At 40.4% G+C, this 20214-nt stretch overlaps 1 protein-coding gene and 1 long non-coding RNA gene across 3 annotated transcripts; one reads left to right on the top strand and one right to left on the bottom strand.

Annotated features, from left to right (window-relative positions):
* Positions 1-218: 218 nt before the first annotated feature.
* Positions 219-1538, bottom strand: LOC116437919. The gene is made up of 2 exons (XR_004237531.1): positions 1455-1538; positions 219-686 (listed from the first exon to the last, which is right to left on the bottom strand). It is a non-coding gene; the product is annotated as an uncharacterized LOC116437919 (long non-coding RNA).
* Positions 994-14383, top strand: SLC25A46 (solute carrier family 25 member 46). Of its 2 annotated transcripts, none has more exons than XM_032096280.1 (8): positions 994-1364; positions 3187-3229; positions 4476-4533; positions 5044-5121; positions 5790-5890; positions 8542-8598; positions 9046-9103; positions 12136-14383. In XM_032096280.1, exons 1-8 carry the CDS (start codon positions 1112-1114, stop codon positions 12712-12714), a joined length of 1227 nt encoding a protein of 408 aa, XP_031952171.1. In that variant the 5' UTR covers positions 994-1111; the 3' UTR covers positions 12715-14383. The 2 variants fall into 2 exon arrangements, with proteins under 2 accessions (XP_031952171.1, XP_031952172.1); XM_032096281.1 differs by lacking the exon at positions 994-1364 and adding an exon at positions 1558-2330.
* The last annotated feature ends 5831 nt before the right edge of the window (positions 14384-20214 follow it).

Below are 20214 nucleotides of genomic sequence, written 5' to 3'. Positions count from 1 at the left end.
GAAGTGTTTAAGGAAAGACAGGACATGGCACTCAGTGCCATGGTCTGGTTGATAGGGTCATAGTTTAGACCTGACGATCTTGGAGGTCTTTTCAACCTAATGATTCTGTGATTCTGAGCTAAGGGATCATCAAACCCATGGGGTGTGACCTCCCAGTCTTAAGGGGAAAGAAGATTCATAAATGCTCATGGTTGAAAGGAACAACAAAAATGAGAGGGTCTGCAAATAAACAAAGTTTTATTAGTAAATATCATATTTGGCATGGAAATCGATATTTTAGTCCCTGACCTACTATATAAGCACATGGCAATGGGTTTTAGATAAAGAGGTAGTGTGAAAGGGAAGACAGAAAGGGAGATGAATTAAAGAGGTGGAGAGAGAAAAAGAAGAGATTACCGCTCCTGGTGTCAGCATTGATCCAGCTGCACCGATCCAGCCAATGGGATACCCTGTTGGTGCCACCTGGGCTTGAGGGATACTTTCTATGTACTAGTTTCCCTGCCCTGAAGATGGGCTTCTCACTTTCTATGCAATCAGTTATCATGGGTAGTCTGCTCTTTCAGATTTTTTATGGAAATACGTGGGAGGGCTTTGGGAATCTTGGGTGGTCTGTATTCCTCTCCACAGTCCGTTCCCCCTTCTTGGCCTCATCCCTGCACTTGCCGTGTGCTGCTCATCTCCAGGGTCTGTAAGAAGAACGTTATTCCCCAGAAAGTGCTGTCTTATGTCCGCATGGCCCCCTTTCTCCAGCCACCTCTTGTTCTTTCTCACCGATTCTCCACGGGGAGAGCTCCGCCGGGAAAAGGCTGGGAGCAGCGCTGGTGCAGGGATTCTCCACAAGCCCAGGCGGGCGGGGGCCCTCCTTGGCCCGCCGCACCGCCAGGGGGCGCGCTCGCCCGCCCGCACCCCGCGCGGGACGCCCCGCCCCGGGCCGGGCAAGCGGAGCGCCGCCATTGGCCCAGCGCCCCGGCCCCGCCCCCTCGGCGGTCACGCGCGCGGCCTCAGCGCGGCCGGAAGTGCCAGGGCGGGCGCCGGGTCCCGGGTCCGCTGCCGCCAGTGCGGTCCCTCCCGCTTTCCTCGGCCCCGCCAGGTTCCCTCATCCACCCCCACCATGTACCCGCGGCGCCCCGAAGGCTTCGACGGCCTCGGCTACCGCGGGGTCGGCCGCGACGAACTGGGCCCCGGCTCCAGGCCCTTCAGCAGCGGCTCGGAGCTGGGCCCCTGGGTGACCAGCCCGCCCGACATCCCCGGCAGCCGCAACCTGCACTGGGGCGAGAAGACGCCGCCGTATGGGGCCGGGACCCCTCTGGGCGGCGCCGGGCCCAACGAGGAGGCCAGCCTCGGGGCGGGCGGCCCCGGCGCCGGTAAGGGAGGGCCCGGCCTGGGCTGGCCCGGGGGCGGCCGCCGCCTCTCGCCGCTCCCCGGTCCCGTGCCTACCCCCGGCTCCCACCTACCGGGAGCGATGACCTGCCGGGGCGGGCGAGGGCGGGCTGGCGGCGGCCCTGGGCTGTGTCGCGGCCGGGCCGAGCGCCGCCCAGACCGTCATTTTTACTGGCGGTGCTGAAGCGCCGGGGAAGAAAAGTCTTTTAGAAGGCGAACTGCTCCGTCACTGCCTGTTGCGCTCCTGCACTGCGTAGCTTCATGCAAATGTGATTTGAGAGTGCCAGAACGCGCCCCGCAGCTTCTCGTTAAGCAGTGTGCGGTCAGCTAGCTCTTCACTGCCCATGTAAACAATATCCTGCAGAAACACTCCGCCCTCTTTTAAGGCAGGAACTGCCTTTGCGTCTTATACTGCTTCGTTGTTTAGTCGGTGTTGGTGTTCCAGACTGCGTGGCTTCTCTCGGATTTAAAACATGAGCTGCTGACGTAGGCCTCCCCCTCCCCCCTGCACGCATGATATCGAGGGAACTGTGGGACTGGTAGGATTTAAGGAAGCAACTGAGTTCCAGTCCTTTTCAGTAATTGTTGGGAAACTGAGTAAAAGCCCGCATAAGTAAAGTGTCATTTTAGGTCTTCATGAAGTTGAGGTGAATTGAGAAAAACTTGCTGTATCTAGGGTACTGTATGTCATCTGCTTTAATTAAAAGGAGCAGCTTATATACACTTGAGTATGAAAAGATTTATGAAATACTAATTTATGTGAAATCGAATTATATTACTAGGCAAGTCTTTCTTTTCTGACCTGTAGTGCAGTGTTTTTATTTAGGTCTTATAAAGAGTACTGCCTTTAGCTGGACTCCATCCATCCATGCATGCACTGGTTGAAGCACTGTTTAAGTATCCTTGCCTACTTGGACACTACATTTTTACCCCCTATCTACATATGGAAGGTGTGTTCATTCTGCACTTTGGAGGACTGATAAGGAGTTGCTGTAATCACTGAATCCAGCAGCTGCAAATGGTATCTTACCATTTTTTGGGGGGCTCCCACATCTGTGTGGAGCCCCGCTGAAGTTACTGACTTTATCCATGTCTTCAGACTGCTTGCACTCTGAAGATTTTAGGGCTGAGCATTAACTTTAAAGTGCCTTTACTGTTCTGATAATCGTCTTAAAATTCCGTCTGATAATCCCCAATGTGCAAATGTCTGTCTGGTGGCAGACAACAGTGAGTTGAATTCATTACTTTTGTAGTTCTCTAGTAACTAGATTTTTGCAAAGGACTGGAGATAAACAACCGGCTTGAAAATTTGTTTTTTGTTGATGTTTCTTACTTCATCCATGGCTTTTTGTGTAACTTCTCCCAAATTTTTGCCTTTTTACTGTTTTAGCATTATTTTCACCTCAATTATCTCAATTATAATGTTTCAGAATTACTGTAAAGTCATGCATGCTAAATCTTTAAGTAGCTGGTCTGAATTGGGTTTTTTTGGTATTAAAATATTCTCTGTTTTACCATTTGCTTTCTCCCTTTTTTTTTCCCTGTAAGAAAAGCATAATATTACATGTAACAGTATGTACAAACTCCAGTGCAGTCTAAAGTGCAAATATTCCTGGGGGAATAATTTTTTTTATATTCTGTGTTGCTGAGCTGCCATAAATGTTGTGGTTTAATACTTGTAATTTTCTGACGCAAGTACAGGATAAAATTAGTTTTTCAGATCCTGTGCATGGCATTTTCTCCTATTTTGTGATTATCACTGCTGTATAATCAGGGTTTTTGTTCGTTTTTTTTCTTGTTTTTCAGAGCAGTTGAACAGATTTGCTGGTTTTGGTATTGGCCTTGCAAGGTAAGAGTTGTGTTCAGTGACAGAGGGGTAGTAAAACTCTTATTTGTCTCATAAACCCTACATACACTTTTATATTGTGTTTTTACTTCAATAGCCATGAACAGTTGACATGTGTTGAGAAACCTACTACCCAAAACCCATTTAGGTTTCTGTTCTCTTTAACTGTTGCTCAAAAAATACATAGGCAAATGTAAGACAGTTTTTCATATGGAATGCCCAGGATGTGTGTACCCTGTCCGAGTAATCTGAAAGTAACACCAGAAAACTTATTTGACACTTGCAACTTTTTAATATTTTTAGGCAATGCAAATGTTTCCTGAGAAGGTTAAAATGTGTTCAAGTATATTACCAAAGTATCATGGGACCACAATGTTCATCTAACTAAGTGGTCTGATGGCCATTTTATTCTTTACTATGGTGACCCTGATTATTGATAGTATTTTTGAGAAAGTGGTGAACTTTAAGATGCTGATGTCCAGGGAAAGTTTTACCTCTTTTGGTAGTAGCAAACTACTAATTAGCTCAATCGTTAAAAAACTGTGCCAATTGTACTTGTCTGTCGGAAGTTCAGAAACCTACCACAGGTGATCCTGTAGCTGTGACTTGGGGTGTTTAGAAAAACCCTGGATGTTCTGCTTTTCTAATCCATGTCCCAGATTTGAACAACATACGGGTAAGTACTCTGATCACTCAGGCATTTTGAGATTAAATGAATATTTTCTCTGAATGGCTGCAACCACGAATTCCGCTTTAGAAGCGAGAACTTCTCTGTGAAGTTTTGATTGAAATATGAGCTTTGGCAGTGGTAGGAGAGTTGGTTTGGATCAGTAGTGTTTTCACTGAAAAAGTAATCCTCCTCGGCCCTGCTAAGGAGAGTTTTGAATAATAATACAGTATGCAGAATTAGCGTAAAATTACTCCTCTCATAATTGTGGTTCTGGTTTGTTTTATACCCTGATACTTTGAGGAGGGTGAGATTAAGAAATTTTGTATGTTGTTTTGCTTATAAAAATATGTGCATACTACATATATATGGGTTTTCTTCATAGTAAATGTATATGTCAGACTTTATGTAACTTGCTCCTTGGGAGGCTGTTTGGTAGCCATCAAAAAATGCCGTATTAGTTCACTAGAAAATATGTTGCTTTTCCAAATACTGATCTGCTGTTGTTAGAGACAATTAACAAGCCTTTTCTAAGGAATTTTTAGTGGCTTCCCATGCATTAAATACAATTTTCTTTTAAAGCCTGTTTACAGAAAATGTGTTGGCACATCCTTGCATTGTTCTACGTCGTCAGTGTCAGGTATGTCTTTTATGTTACCTTTTCCAGTCAGAGCTCCTGTGTATAGTCATATCTCTGTATTTTCATACTCTGTATGAAAGTATGTAGTACAGGAAGCTTCGCAATTTTTAGGGGGACTCTGCTACATTAACAAGTTTTTACTTGTAGAATACATGTTTCCTGTTCTGCAGTTTAGCTTATTTTGAAAAATCTTACTCATTTTTGTTTGGGCAGTGGAAAGCAAATTACAGCAAGTGTTTCGGAGTCTGCAGAGCTACTTTCAGATCCCCATTTACAAGCAGGATGCTTTGTTTCATAATTTCTGATTTATGTATAGTTTATTGTTTAAACTTTCAGCATACGAATACTTAAAAGTACTGCCAGTTTCTGTAAATTTCAGTGAGAACTTACTCATATTTTTAGCTGATCTTTACAGAGATAAAATTCTTACATTGGGAATGCCTTTATCCTTCAGAGTTGTAGCATCTGCAAGTGTGTTTCTAAGACTGACGTTATTTATATTTTTAACAGGTTAACTATCACGCACGGAATTACCATGTCACACCATTTACTATTGTCAATATCATGTACTGCATCAATAAGACACAGGTTAGTATTTGGCTATCTGAGCACTGAGAGTTCCTACAGCATGTATGTCTCTAAGTGTTTACGTAGGTGGTGTTAAAAAACATGGCAGTTATGAGGGTTTGTTATTTTTATGTTTCAAGAAGATGAGGTAAACCATTATTTTTTTCAGAAGTACAGTACTTAGGGTGGAAAGATTTGCAGATGTTAGAAAACAAAAGGTCCCTGAAACTAATTTTTTTCATTAAGGTTCTAAAAGGTCATTAATCTTTATGTGGATAAAATTATTATTGAAGTGATGACTCCTTCCAGTGATAGTACTGAATTCATTTCCAGTTCTGCCTGGGAATGGCAATCTTAAATTCGGATCAGAAGGCAGTAAGAAGTTCTTAATTATGAATTTCTTTTGGATATACTTTTAACATCTTGTGCTCATTCTGTCCATAGGAAATGGCGTTAAATTTATAACACAAAATATTAGCAGTGGAGAGATGCCTCCAAAATAAATGACAAGTCTTTGAAATTATTGAAAAACAAAACTTTCTTATAGATAAAGAGTGAGTTGTTACCTGAATTTAGTTATAAAGTTAAATGGTAGAATTGTAGCCTTGTGTGGTCTGAATTTACTGAAATGTTGTCATTAATAAGATGAAAATATTTTTGAGTTTTATGTTGCATATTTCAACACACAGGGTCCAAGGGCTCTCTGGAAAGGAATGGGCAGCACTTTCATTGTTCAGGGCATAACTCTGGGAACAGAAGGCATCATCAGTGAATATACACCTTTGCCAAGGTATTGCGTGTTTTTTTTTTACTGTTTCAAACAAATTAGTAAGTTGTTGACTTATTTCCAAAGTGTTAGAAATGTAGACTGTTTGAAAAATACTGCTTCATGAGAACAGCCAGACATTAAATAGGTGTTTCCAAACACAGTGTGGTTGTTTTGGAAAAGATAACCTCATAATCCATAAATAGTGAGAGACTCTTTCTGGGAGCTTTGTATGTTTGTGTCAGCTCACTGATCTGAGTATAGAAATACTGTAGGAAATTGGTTGTTGGTAGTCAACTCTGTAATAAACAATAAAAAAAAAATTTCTTCTTTTATTTGGGTTTTTATTGTGTGGTAATAGCACATACCATACCTAAGGTAAAAATTCCTGGTCTTATTAATCTAAATACAGGAAACTTGCACAGCTAAGGAGCCAGCACTGACATTTTGCTGAATGTTTGCACTATCTGTGGTAAATGAAAGGACAGAATGGCCTGCGTTAGTAAATGAGAAGACATGGTAAATGAGAGTCTATGTGACTGGCAGTTTTGTCTTTTGCCTTCCGTGACCAACAGCTCTATGTACCTTATTCAGTATTGTCATAAAAAAGATGTTACAACTAAAAACGACTGACTTCATTTAAAGATAATATTCATTGTTCTACATCACTTTGTCCACCTTCTGCTACAGAAGTTTAGTAATATTTTCACTAAAAATATTCAAGGACATGGAAACTACCCTGGGTTTAAAAAGAAGAAACATGGTTAGGCTGAATCAAATGCTGTTATGATGCATGCATCCGTACTAATGAAAGTAGGTATTTGCAAGTTCAAAAGCATTAGCAAAATCATTTCATACTTAAATTGTATGGAGTGTGTATTTAAGGTTTTTGGTCAGTTCTGTTTCAATGGTAATTGAAATTTCCAGGCTGTTCTTTCCTCCAAGTGTGTAGATACAGCTCTAGGGTATGCTTAAGTTCATGAGATGTGATATGGTGTTTATATCTTCATAATTCTGAATTCTTACAAATGTCAGCAATGATTTTCTACTTGTGGGCCAGTTCAGCAGTTCAAAAAGTAAGCTGGTGCTGCCGCCAAAGGAAACAAACCTTTCTGCTGGAACCAGCTCATTCCTTCCTCTGTGCTCCTTCCATCCTTGTGCCAACACAATGTGTGAACAGTCAGGAAACTAACTGAGTTGGGAAAGTAATCTGGCTAAAGTGGTTGTCTCATACATGCATCACCCCGCAGCAGTTTTCTACTGAATGCTCTCTCTTCATTTTTAATGGTGGCTTGCATGTTTGGGCAGTCATGTGGAGGAGAAGGTTATTGCATGTAGCAGCAGTGCCAGCAAATCTGATTTAAAAGGTTATTTAACTACATTATCAGGCTCCAAAGAACACAGAGAAGTGAAATGTCAATTCTAATTCTATATTATAGTATCATGAGAGAATACCCCTATTTTAGGAGACGAGCCCAGAAATGGGTTTGAACATTCTTCACTAGGCAAGCTGCTTCTGTAATTGTTCTTCCACTGCAGGGACAGTTATACCTGGATTGACAGGTTAGGCTTTCACACATTAGTTTGGCTGGTTTCATTTTCCACAGCATTTAAGTATTATGGGTAAATGGATGTGATCTAAGAGTCTGAAATACATAATGGTAAAAGTGGTCTTCTGATCCTGTTTAGTGATTGACCTATGTATTTAAAACGTGATCGCTAGTAGTAACACACAATTTTTCAGAAAGAGTAAAATCTTACCTTTCTTGGATTAGAGTTGTTTTAACTACAAGCAGTGTCTGATTCCTGGACAAAATCGAAGCTGAACACCTTATAGCTTGCAATTAAAAATGCAAAGTTTAGTGTGCCCAGCGCTTCAGACAAATGTCTATACCTCATAGCTAGAGTATTATGCATTGTAAGTACATGTGGTCTTTGAATGGTATCTTGAGCTAGGTGGGTTTATTTTTTTCTATCAGGTAGAATGTAAACATTTGCTGTTCATATTTTGAAATGTGTAACTAGAAGTACTGCTTTAAGGGAATATTTTTGACGTCACCTTTGTGTTAAACACACCGGTTTTCTTCTGTTTTATCAGAATATGCTGAGGACTGGTCATAAGACAAAAAACTTCAGTTATGTCTGTACAGAATTACTATGCAACTTCTAGTCTGACCTCTTGTACTTGATTGGTTCTTGTCTAACTGCCAGAATCTGATTTAGATTTTCTGGAAGGGAGCAACAACAGGGTAAACATAACCTAAAGAACAGAAAAGGCGCAACAAAACCAAAATGAAATAAAAATTATTTCTTCATAAAGGAAAACTATTAAGCTTTGAAAGTACTCCAGTGTTCCCTGAAAATTGCTTTAAGTGCTAGTACATAAGGTTGCTAAATAGATGGAAAACACTAAAGTCAGTTGCTGTGAGAGCTGCAGACATCTTACTAATAAATAACTGAAACTTTTTTGATAGAATGTCTGACAGGCCTGAAAAACTACTAGAAGTTAAGCATGCTTTACTAAATGTTTTGCTCTGTCTGTCCAATATGGGAAATGCTTCAACATAGATAGTAGAGCACCAATATAAGAGCTGAATGTTGACACCCATGGAAGAATTGCTTGAGAATTACATGTGGGTGATTATTCATATTGTGGTAAATACTTCTCTTTTTAGGGAGCTTTCACATAAATGGAACCTCAAGCAGATAGGTGGACACCTTTTACTCAAAGCGTAAGTATGACATGTGTTATTTACCTTATGTCTTATTATCTAAACACCGTAAACTACCAAATGTACATAAGTTTAGTCTGCTGCTATGTTTACTTGACAAGGTGCTAACAGTACTTTTCAAATGTTGATTTTTTGAACAATCTTGATTGCATAACCCACTTTCAAAGATTTTCTCCTACTAGATCCCTGTGTCTATGGAACTACTGATTTAAAAGATTAGATTCTTTTAGACCTCAATCAGTCTGGTCACATGGAAGTAGAATTTAACTACACTTTTGACTGAAGCTTATCTCAACTTGTTGATGTACATTTTAGTAATTGAGTTATGCTTTGTTAATTTTCTCTCAGGAATAATGTGCTAGATAACTTCATCAACTTTCAGGTGCCTGTTTGCCTAAAATTACAGTATTGTCATTACATTAATTCTTATATTGTTAATTTCTGCAGGTTAACACATGTAATAGCAATGCCTTTTTATTCTGCGAGCCTGATTGAAACTGTACAGGTAACTTACATATATTTGGAACATTTAGAAAGATACTGTTACTCTTTATAGATTAGATTATATGGAGAAATGAATCTTTGATTTTGTATTCAGGTTTATGTTGCAGTAGTTGCATTTGTTTTGTTTGACTTACGACTTAGCTGAAATGGGTGTTTACTATGAAGGGTATATTAGTGTAGTGTCTTAACTCTAAATCTTCAGTTAGAAAGAACACTTAATGTAGATAGTTGGAATATATTGAATATCAACTAGGGACATGCTATATCTTTGTGCTCCAGCAGATAAAACATAAGGAAGTTTTTCTCATGTAAGATTTTTAAACTTTGCCTTCCTAGGCAAGTTGTTACAGTGACACCCACCCCCTGTAACAACTGTAAAGTTTTTTCCAGTAGTTCAGTGGGGTTTTCATTCAATCAACTTTTTACTTTTAATCTTTATCTAGTTCTTCTGTAGCCATGAAAATTAAAATCTGGACCTGTCACTTAGAATAGATCTTGTTCTGCAACTGTGCAGAGTACCCCATAGCACTGTGTTGCAGACTGCCTGTCAGTGTGGTGTTGCATCTCTTTCTGAAGAAAGGCAAGGGTTAGCTGTGCACAAATGGTCCAGGATAATTCTTCCAGCCATGTCTGTATAATGACTTGCTCTTAGATGACATGACAGAATTTCTGTGCAGCTAATGGTACTCTTTCTGTAGAGTTCTTGTGTGGAGGGTGCAGGATAGTCACTCTCATGTTTCTCAGTCATCAAAGTAATAATTTTCATTCATAGCATGGGCAACTTATAAGTATTGTCAAGACCGATTTGCTGGTGTGTATCTCCAAAATGGTGCTTTTTCTGGGGAGAAGGCTGACTTCTGCAGTTTCATAGTTTCAGCATGTACTTTACACGCATGGACTCCTTTAAGGGGCAGGATTCTGCTCTGTGCACAGGATCCAAGCTTAAATGAGCCAGAAGGTACTAGGAGAGCTGTTCTGTCTGAACTGGCTGCATCATGGATTAACAGGATAGGTGAGATTAAGCATCTGTGCAGAGAGAGGTATAGACAGACTCCCAAAAACAAACTCATTTCCTCTAAAGATATTCCCTATTTTATAAACCCTCTTTCCTCAGGGGATCTCTTGAGTTGTGGAATATTTGGGAGACTTAGCTGGTGTCATAATGGGAAGCTGGCTGGAACTCAAGTTCTTAATTACTGGGGAATGGCTCTACCCTGAGCATGCCATAATTCTGGAACTAGAAACAATAGTGGAACACTGTTAATGTTTCTGGAGTTCATAGCAGGCCACAGAATGGAATGTTATATCTAGGTATCTTACTGCTTGTATTTTTGTCTGAAAGGATGTTGCATTACCTGCGCTGTTGGACATGGGTAAATTTTTTACCAATAGAAGATAAAAGAGAGCATAATTTAGAGTCTGCCTTCTGTTTGCAAAATAAGTATAAAGTTTCTTTGCTAGAAAGCAGCTTAATAGGATAACAATAAAAAGCCAAAAAAGCATCTCTCCCAGCCTTTTAGGTAGGTGATCTTCTCTGTAATGATTGGTTATGAAAATTCCACTGAGATCTGAGGATTTTAAGATTAGTAGCTTTGGCTGTGTGCAAGTATTTTAGTGAATGAGTATGTGTGTGTGTATATATATATATATATATGCTGTATGAAATATGTTATTGAGTTCTTGGAAAGTTCATCAGCTTATTAGAAATACAGCAGAGGTAATGATAGCATTTGTGAAGATCTTTATACTGTATTAATCAATGCAGGGGAGCAACTTGGCTTGCCAGGTTTGCATTACATTCCTGTGCTGCAAGGCAACAATGACCAGTAAAAAATCAGAGAAGTTAAAGATCGTTGGATTTGCTACTAGCAGGTTTATATAGACTTTGTGTTAATTCTGATAAACCATGCTGTTCAACAGTATCTGTTTGACACCCAAGTAAATACATTTCATCAAAATAGCTGTAAGTGGTGGAAGTTTGTAGCTGTCACATTAGTTCTTTTGTCATTAGCATCTAAAACCTCATGGTGGCGTGTTTGGCCAAAGCAAGAACGGTTTTGAAGTGCAGTGACTGTAGTGATGTGGGACAGGAGAGGAGTCAGCAGGGGTTGTGCTGCTTAACTTGTACTTAAAGTCTGCAACAGCGTTATGTTCTCAGGTGTTTGAACTAGTTTCTCTCCTGCACAGAAAAGACCATGAAGGCTCTATAGGCTGTTTAGTATTTCCCCAAAATACTGAGGAATATTCTGGTGGTTTATTCTGGCATGAGGTCAGGACACAGACCACATGGACTCAGAGACTCGGGCATTCAGGAGAACATCCAAATCTTGAATTTGGGATGTAAACCACATGATAAAACACTGGAGTTTGTATAAGCATTAGTAGGAGAAATAATGTTTTTAGCTTAATCCTACACTCAAAGGTGAAGTATAATAGAGTAGATAATTATTACAAGATTTTTGTTTGCGCTGCATGAACAAAATAATTATCTCTTCACTAACAAACAGCATGGGTAAAGAATACTACTTTAAATGCATGAGAACATTCAAAACGGAACCTATTAAATGCATGTTAAAAATGACCATTCTACACTAGTTGTATAAGTCTTTACTACGTACATTCAAGTTCAAAGGTTATAGTCACAGTCTTTAAAGTAAAGGCATTTTGAATTAAATAAGTACTTCCTGGCAGTTTGCTCCAGATGTAGACATTTTAAGTTCATGACTGTTTCGCATTCTGATACTTTCAGCAGTAGGCTGAGAGTTGAATTTCTTCGGTAGAACACAGATAACTGCAATATACATTAAAAAACCCTCACCTCTTTAAGATGGGTTCTTTAAAAGAAAGCTTAGTTGAATGCTATGAAGAGTGTTATAACAAGGGCCTTTTATTTGTACAGCTGTGTAGACACAATAGCATGCAAGTGTTTAACTTTAAAAAAGAAAAGTTCAACAGTGATAAAGTGTCAGAGTAGATGTCAGGATGGTTTTGAAGTGCTCAGCATGAATCGTAACTCCTTCTTTGTGCTTGTAGAGTGAAATAATTCGAGACAATCCTGGCATCCTGGACTGCGTGAAAGAGGGAATTGGCAGAGTTTTAGGCTTGGGAGTACCCCATAGCAAGCGTCTCCTTCCTCTGATGGTCTTGACTTTCCCCACTGCTCTACATGGAGTTCTTCACTACGTCATCAGTTCCATCGTCCAGAAGCTTGTCTTGTTTGTTTTGAAAAGGGATAATTCCCACAACCTTCCAACTGAGAGCTCCTCTTCTGTGCAGAGCATGCTGGATGCGTATTTTCCAGAACTTATTGCTAGCTTTGCTGCTAGCCTTTGTGCTGATGTCATGCTTTACCCACTGGAAACAGTTTTGCACCGCCTTCATATTCAAGGGACACGCACAATAATTGACAATACAGACCTTGGCTATGAAGTGCTTCCAATCAATACTCAGTATGAGGGAATGAAAGACTGCATAAATACTATAAAACGGGAAGAAGGAATGCAAGGTTTCTATAAAGGATTTGGAGCTGTTATAGTACAGTATACCTTGCATATGGCAGTTTTACAGCTTACCAAAATTATTTACTCAACACTGCTTCAAAATGTTTCTTAATCTGTCCAGGTCTGGATCTAGCACATTGGACATGATTCACTTGCTAACCCAGTTATTGTTTAAATGGCTTAGAAAATGAACTTCGAGGAATCCACTCTGTGGATTCTCCTTACACTGTAGAACAACTTGTTTTAAAAATGGGGATATAGTTGCCGAAGTGTAATTAAAAAAGGACTGTTTAAAAATTACAGACACAAATTGAGTATGTCATATGCAGTCATATAAAGGGGATCAGATTTCAAATGTGATTGCATTGAGGATTTCCTTTTCCTCTTACCAGTTCACTGACGTAAGGAATGGATATGAATTGTTAATATCTGCTTTATGAGCATCACATCTGATGTTTAATATGGACTGCTAGCCAGTTGAAAGGAATTTCTTTTCTTAAGTTGTAAGAACTTGCAAGTAGGGGACTGATGGCTTTACTGGTCTTTTGAAAATGTTTCCAACTTCACTGTTAATGGAACTGTGAGTAAAATAGAAACTGTAAAAGTGACTTAAGTAGACTTAAATGTTATTATTTACAGGTACATAGAAGACTTATTTTGCTGCAGTGTGGCAGAAGACAAAGGGGAAACTCTTACTTTGTATAAAAACAATGAAAAATGGGTTTGAGGAAAAGTTGCACAGAATGCAAATTTGGCTGTCTTGCAGTTTGTTTGCAAGGCTTACAATAACTAAGTGTGAATAAAGCAAAATAGAAACTGATGTGTGCATGTGTAAGTGCCATTTTTAGTTGACTTTCCATGGATAACTTCAGGGTTTAGTTTTACTCTACTGCTCCATATGAGATTATAATAATCATACAAATCTGTGTAGTAGTAGTAGTATTGGTGTTCAAAGTGTACAGAAAGCCTATGAAAACAATTGGCTTTTCCTAGAGTTTCTCTTTTGTTAGATTGGAGTGGTATGTATAAAATTGTCTCCTTAACTAGCACTGATGTCTGTCATTTAAAGTCTCTGCTGGTTTAAATATTTTGTGGAACAGAGCTAACAGTTTATGTGCAAGGGAACCACTGAAGTACATAATTTTTGCCCTCTCCCCCTTCAGACTCAGCCTGAGAATGATTTTTAATTATTCTAGGTGATGTAGTCCTTCTTGGTTTCATCAATAAATATGGGGTGGGGCGGGGGGGGCAGGGAGAGATGAAACAAGCATGTGGAAAGTCACTTCTAAATTATGAGAGGCTGCTGCTTTTTTTCACATTCATGTGGCAAGTCTGTTTTTGTGAATGCTGTAAATTGATCTGCATTTTAATCATTAATGATTGTGTAGTTATCACTTATGGAAAGCAGTCATGCTTTCCATAAAATAATGGAAAGATGTTGCTCTTTGTAAGTTCTGACTTCAGATCAGGTCTACTTTATTATTAATCTAACTTTCATGTATTTTAAATGCCTAAGTGTTGAAATGGAAAGTCTAGTGAACTTGGGAACTGGTTTATTTTGAAATATTGTTGATTGCAAATTTAGTGTATAGTGTATGAAATAAAATGAGAATTCACTGTAAGTATTATAAAGTAATTCACCAAAGAGGCATGTAAAGGAGTCCTGTTTTGTGTGTTATGTTTTACTGTATAGACTCCAGAGTGGCATTTTCAAGTTTGTCAACTTTCTTAAATGCAAGAACATGTTGAATTAAACTACACGCAAGAGCTTAGGTAAAATACTCAGTTTATGGGTTGGTTTCTTTTAATGAATATCAAGATGGCCATGCCACAGAATCATCCAGACTGGAAAGGACCTCAGCAGGTCATCCAGTCCAAATTCCTGCTCTAAGGAAGGATGACATTGACTTGTACATCTTTTGTCCAATCAAGTCCTTAATGCATGGAACTGGCCTTTTCAAAGGTGTTAAATTCAACTGTAGCCAACAGTTTATGACAATTGCCTTGAAGCAATAACTAAGTGCATCTTGCAGTCCAACATTTGCAGATGTATCTGTGAAATTGGGCAATCCTATTTTTCTAGGAATAAAATATTAGGGCATTTTGCCATGTGACATGGAGGACTTGCCTTTTATATATTCTTCAAGAGGGAAGATGAGTTCTCAGGAGTTGCACTAGAGACTGCTATAATGTTGCACTGTGGCAAAGACTTGCTTTCATTGCTGGCAGTTTTACAGTTGTAGTCTAGGTTCTCAGGTCTGTAACTTTGGGCAGGGTGAGAAAGAATGCTGTCAATGTAGAGCAGCTGTTCTGTTGTGGAAAAAAGCTTTTGCTTTGGGCTATTCTTTTTTGGTCCTGTTCCCAGCAGTTAGAATGAACATGTTTAGATTTTTCATGAAAGGTTTTTTTATCTCCCAAAACACATAATACACTTTGTGCAGAGTTGCTGGGGTATTGCCCATGCAAAAATGTAAATGAGTATGGGCTGAAAAAAGTAATTTTAACCTTTTTAATTATAAGTGTTTCTGATTATCATTTGGACCTTAAATCAATTTTTAGCTCACAGAAATGATTAGTAGGTGGCTTCAGCAAGAGGTACCACTGAAAACTACAAAATACTGAATTGGCTGTAGAAAGTAGGTTGTGGTGGAATATGAAGAATTCTTATGCACTCTTGTGCCTGATACAAACAATTTTTTGTACCTTGTTTTTCTTACTACTTTTTTTTTTTCCTCTCTTTAAAGAAGAGAGCTGATTTTAGGAAGGTAAATGTTCCTGAAGAAAGACAAACTAATCGAGTGAAGAATTACTTGGCTTCTTATCCATGTCTCTTACAAGAAAAGCCTTCATGTGCAGTAACTGATAAAAGACTGGGCAGGAAGTTTTGAGCGATGAGGCCTCATGGAAAGAGGCAAATATCTGGCTGTGTTCTTTCATGGACAGCATACAGATCACACTTGGCTTTTAGTTAAAATGGAGCTTTTAGATCCAGTGTTGGTGCCAGTGCTGAATTCTTCTGCAGTGTTCCAGCTGTGCTCATTCCTTTTAGCAGATCTACTTTGGGGCATATGTGAGTTGATCTGCCTCGGGGTACTGTCTGTAACAATGTGAAGTGTGCAGTTTTACAGATTTATGTGGAATTTGTAAGACTCAAAATTACATGTTTTTCTTAGCTCCTCTGAATTTAGCAGCAGGTTCAAGGCAAGTATATGGGAGGTGTTCATCTGACATGGTCATTCAGCTGGATACGCCTTCAGCTGCTAACAAGGAATAGAGTCATAGAATATTCTGAGTTGAAAGGGACCCAGAAGGATCATCAAAGTTCAGCTCCTGGCCCTGCACATGGCACCCTAAGAATCCCAGTAAGTGCCTAAGAGCAGTGTCCAAACATTTCTTGAACTCAGGTGCTGTGGCCACTTCCCTGGGGAGCCTGTTCCAGTGCCCAAACACCCTTGGACGCAAGAAGCTTTTCCTAATATTCAACCTAAAACTCCCCTGACACAACTCAGACCATTGCCCCCATGTCCTGTCACTGGTAACCAGACACACAGCTCAGTGTCTGTCCCTTCTTCCCCTCAGGAGGAAGTTGCAGACTCCAGTGGGGTCTCTCCTCAGTCTCTTTTCCGGGCTGAACAGACCAAGTGACCACAGATGCTCCTCATAAGGTTCTTTCTTCAGACCCTTCATCATCTTTATGGCCTTCCTTTGGACACTCTTTAATATCTTTATATCTTACATTGTGGCACCCAAAACTGCCCCCAGGACGTGAGGTGAGGCCTCCCCAGTGCAGAGCAGAGCGGGACAATCCCCTCCCTTTCCCGGCTGGTGATGCTGTGCCTGATGCTCCCCAGGACACGCTTGGCCCTCCTGGCTGCCAGGCACTGCTGACTGTCCAACTTGCCATCAGCCAGGACCTCCAGCTCCCTTTCCATGGTGCTGCTCTCCAGCCCCTCATGCCCCAGTCTGTCTGTAACTCCAGGGTTGCCCCATCCCAGCTGCAGAGTGCAGCACTTTCCCTTGTTGAACTCCACATAGCTGGTGATTGCCCAGCTCTCTAACTCTCTGCCTTTGAGGGAGTCAACAGCTCTTTTCAGTTTTGTATCATTGGCAAACTTCCTTAGTGTACTTTCCAGTCCTGTGTCCAGATCATGTATGAAGATGTTGAAGAGCGCAGGGTCAAGGGTGGAGCCCTATGGAACCCCACTAGTGACAGGTCACCAGAGTGATGTCACCCGATTCACTGTCACGCTTGGTGCCTTAAGCCTGATCCAACTGCTCATCCAAACACAAACATGATGTGTTTATCTGGCTGTTTTGTCCAGAAGGATCTTGTGAGTGACAGTATTGAAAGTTTTACTGAAATACAAAATAATTACATCAACCGGTTTCGGTTGATCATCTGGGTGGGTTACCTTGTCATAAAAGGAAACCAAGTTTGACAAACAGGACTTTCCTCTCATGAAGTTATGCTGGCTGTGACAGATGACTGTGTTGTCCTTCAGGTGTCCAGAATATTCCTAAAGCTCCTGGGTGATAACTTCATGCTACAGGTAGTAAAGGAGCTGAACAGGAAAGATGCCCTCCTTGATTTGTTGGTCATTAACAGAGGAGGTTTTGTGTCTGAATTGGTGATTGGTGGCCTTCTTGACACAGAGACCAAAAGTTTAAAATCTGTTGACAGGAGGAAAAGTGCCTCAACTGTGGACAGGAAAAGAGCAGACTTCAGGAACTAGTAATGAGGTCTCTAGGAAAACATTTTAGGAGGTGCTGGAGTCTGTCAGTGCTGGTCACTTTTTGAGCACCACCTGCTAAATGCAAAGGAAATTCCAAAATGCTGGAAGTCAAGCAAGTGAGGCAGAAGACTGGCTTGGATGATCAGGGATCTTCTGGAGCTAAAGCGGGAAAAAGAATGTGTATGGCCAGTGGAAGCAAAGTCAGGTGACATGGGAGAAAAACAGAGACGCTTCTGGGAGGGAGAAAATTCATGCAGCCAAAACTTGGCTGGAGTTGATGCTGGCCAGAACTGTGGGAGACAATGAAAAAAGTTTACTTAGATCATTAGTAGTAAAAGGCAGTGCAGAGATAACATTGGCCCATTGCAGGATTAGGATGGTCACCTCCCAAACAGGGCAGAGACAAGGCAGAGGTGTTTAATGCTTTCCTTGCCTTTGTCTTCAGTGCTGCTGATGGCTAAGGGGGTCCCAGTGCCCTGAGCTGGAGCACCATGACTGTGAGAGTGATAAACTCCCAGCTGACCCTGAGCCTGTGCAGGTTCTGTACTATTTTTTCAACTTTTTCAATAGGAAAAAAAAGCCTTCTACATCTTCCATTCAAATCGAGGCATCCTTTCAATGGATGTAAATACCATCATACAGCAGTCTAATGTGGCAGTTACAGATTTTTTTTTGTTTGTTATTATTCAGCCTGCTTATGAGTTGGCTGCAGTACACATTGGCTGTTGCAGCTTGATGAAATACTTGGGTGAAATATAGTATCACTCTTCCCTTGTTTTCAAAATGTAGGGGCAAAATGTGACTCCTACCCACCAGAGTAATAAAATCAGAAGGGGTGGTTTAGCTGTTACCTGAAATTCTGAGTCTTGCTCTTATTTCAGGGTCTTAAGCTTGGCACTAAGCAGAACGAAGGGACTTTTTGCATGGAACTTGGATCTGTTCTGCAGAGGTGCTTCGTGTCTTTGCCCAAATGGAATTTTTACAAGCAACAGACTTGTAAACGGGTGTTCCTTATTCTTGATTTCAGGATGTCTTCAGAAAAGAAAAATGGTAGATTTGCTTTTACTGCAGCAGTGAATGTAACTCACTGAAGTTTCTGATATCTGAAATGGGATCCTGAATTTATGTATGTAATACTGGAGCCTTTAAGCATTATTTGTAGGAGGAATGACCAATATGCACAGATGCCTTGATTCTCAGCTCCTAGCTGATACCAGCTCAGTTCAGTACCACTCAGAGTGAGATGATGTGGCACCTTTGATGTCCACACAGACCCCTGATGTGTTTATGGTGTCTGCGGGTAGAGGTATCAGTCTAAACCTGTTGCAAAATACAAGCATGGGCAGGATTGTCAGACACTCTTACCCATGGACTAGCTTTGTGTATGCAAAATAATACCTGAAAAAAACCAAACAAAGGCAAGGGGACTCTTGAAACCAAGTATGTGCTTACCATTGAGAGCACCCTGACAAGGAGGTACGTGTCACTTCAACAGCTACTCGAGAACAGTGAGGGGAAGGAAACAAGTAACATGTAGATACTTGTATTTCAGGAGCTTAAAAAATGCCTACAGTGTTTTCTTTGAAAGATGGAGATTTTTTTATTTCCAATACAAGCAGAAAAACCCCAAAATCCCTGGCAAAAAGTTTGCTGTGAAGCAGGTAACTGTTGCATAACCATTTTGACGTGCTTCAAAATGTACTAAATTATATTCACTTTGGCTAATACTTTTTTTTTTAATAAAAAGCAGCTACTTTATGAAGCCTGCTTTTATGAAAGGAACGAATGTGTCATGTCCTCTTAAGCAGTTTATTTTTATTGATTTGCCAACATAATGGGTCTAGAAACTAATTTGTGTGTTTTTTCCTTTAATATGTTTGTGTCTGATAAGTGCTCTCTAATAATGGACTTCCCTCAATGTAGCACCAGTTTATCTTCATAAAGACTGCTGTTGAGAAATGGTTCCAATTACTCTACAAAAGGGAAAATATTTGTTTATTTAAATACAGTTTCAACATATGAGGAAAGGCCAGAAGAACTGGGATTGTTCAGCCTGGAGCAGAGGCTTTGGGGTGACCTAATTGTGGCCTTCCAGTACCTGAAGGGAGCCCACAAGAAAGATAAAGAGGGACCATTTACAAGGACGTGTAGTGACAGGACAAGGGGAAATGTCTTCAAACTGAAGGAGACTAGGTTTAGATATGATATGAGGAAAATATTCTTTACTGTGAGGGTGGTGAGGCAGTGGCACAAGTTGCTCAGAGAAGCTGTGGATGTCCCATCCCTGGAGGTGTTCAATGCCAGGCTGGGTGGGGCCTGGGGCTGGTCTGGTGGAAGGTGTGCTGGCCCACAGTAGATGATATTTAAGGTTCCTTCCAACCTAAACCGTTCTATGATTCCACATTCTTTCCCAATGGAAATGAAAAACAAGACGTTTTAGATTGTAAAAGAAACATGCTGCTGACATGCAGCAACTTAAAGACTTTTGAACTCCCAAAAAAAAAAATCAGTATGAGCTTGCTCTGTTAATTAGTAGAGTATAAGGAAAAGTTTAGAGTATGCAATACAAAAAGTTGGAATCCTACTTAAGGACTAGCTGGGAAGCTCTCTAACTGAAACTACTTGGCACACACTAAGGCTTCTGCTTGCACAGTAGGATAGCCATCAACACATACCAGCACATATTAGCACAAATAATGCAGTCCTCTCATCTCTGGAAAGAAAAGGGAATACAAAGCATAATGGTACTCCTCTGGTGTACGCCTTCCTCTGTCTTTGTACCTGCAAGTTTTCAGTCATCTGTCAGGTGTTTTCCTCCCCTCTATCAAAAAAAATGTCAATAGATAATCCTCACATATTCAAACTCCGCAAATTGTGCA

The sequence above is a fragment of the Corvus moneduloides genome, chromosome Z, assembly GCF_009650955.1.
Source record: "Corvus moneduloides isolate bCorMon1 chromosome Z, bCorMon1.pri, whole genome shotgun sequence".
In the NCBI taxonomy this organism is placed as follows: Eukaryota; Metazoa; Chordata; class Aves; order Passeriformes; family Corvidae; genus Corvus; species Corvus moneduloides.
Note: the sequence above shows the minus strand (reverse complement) of the source record. Positions and strands in the feature narration are given on the sequence as shown.

Excerpts from the sequence above, each read along its gene's own strand:
- SLC25A46 (XM_032096280.1), top strand. The coding sequence starts at position 1,112 with ATGTACCCGCGGCGCCCCGAAGGCTTCGACGGCCTCGGCTACCGCGGG. Across the intron at positions 4,534-5,043 it reads TTCTACGTCGTCAGTGTCAG|GTTAACTATCACGCACGGAA; the intron begins GTATGTCTTTTA and ends TATTTTTAACAG. Across the intron at positions 5,122-5,789 it reads ACTGCATCAATAAGACACAG|GGTCCAAGGGCTCTCTGGAA; the intron begins GTTAGTATTTGG and ends TTCAACACACAG.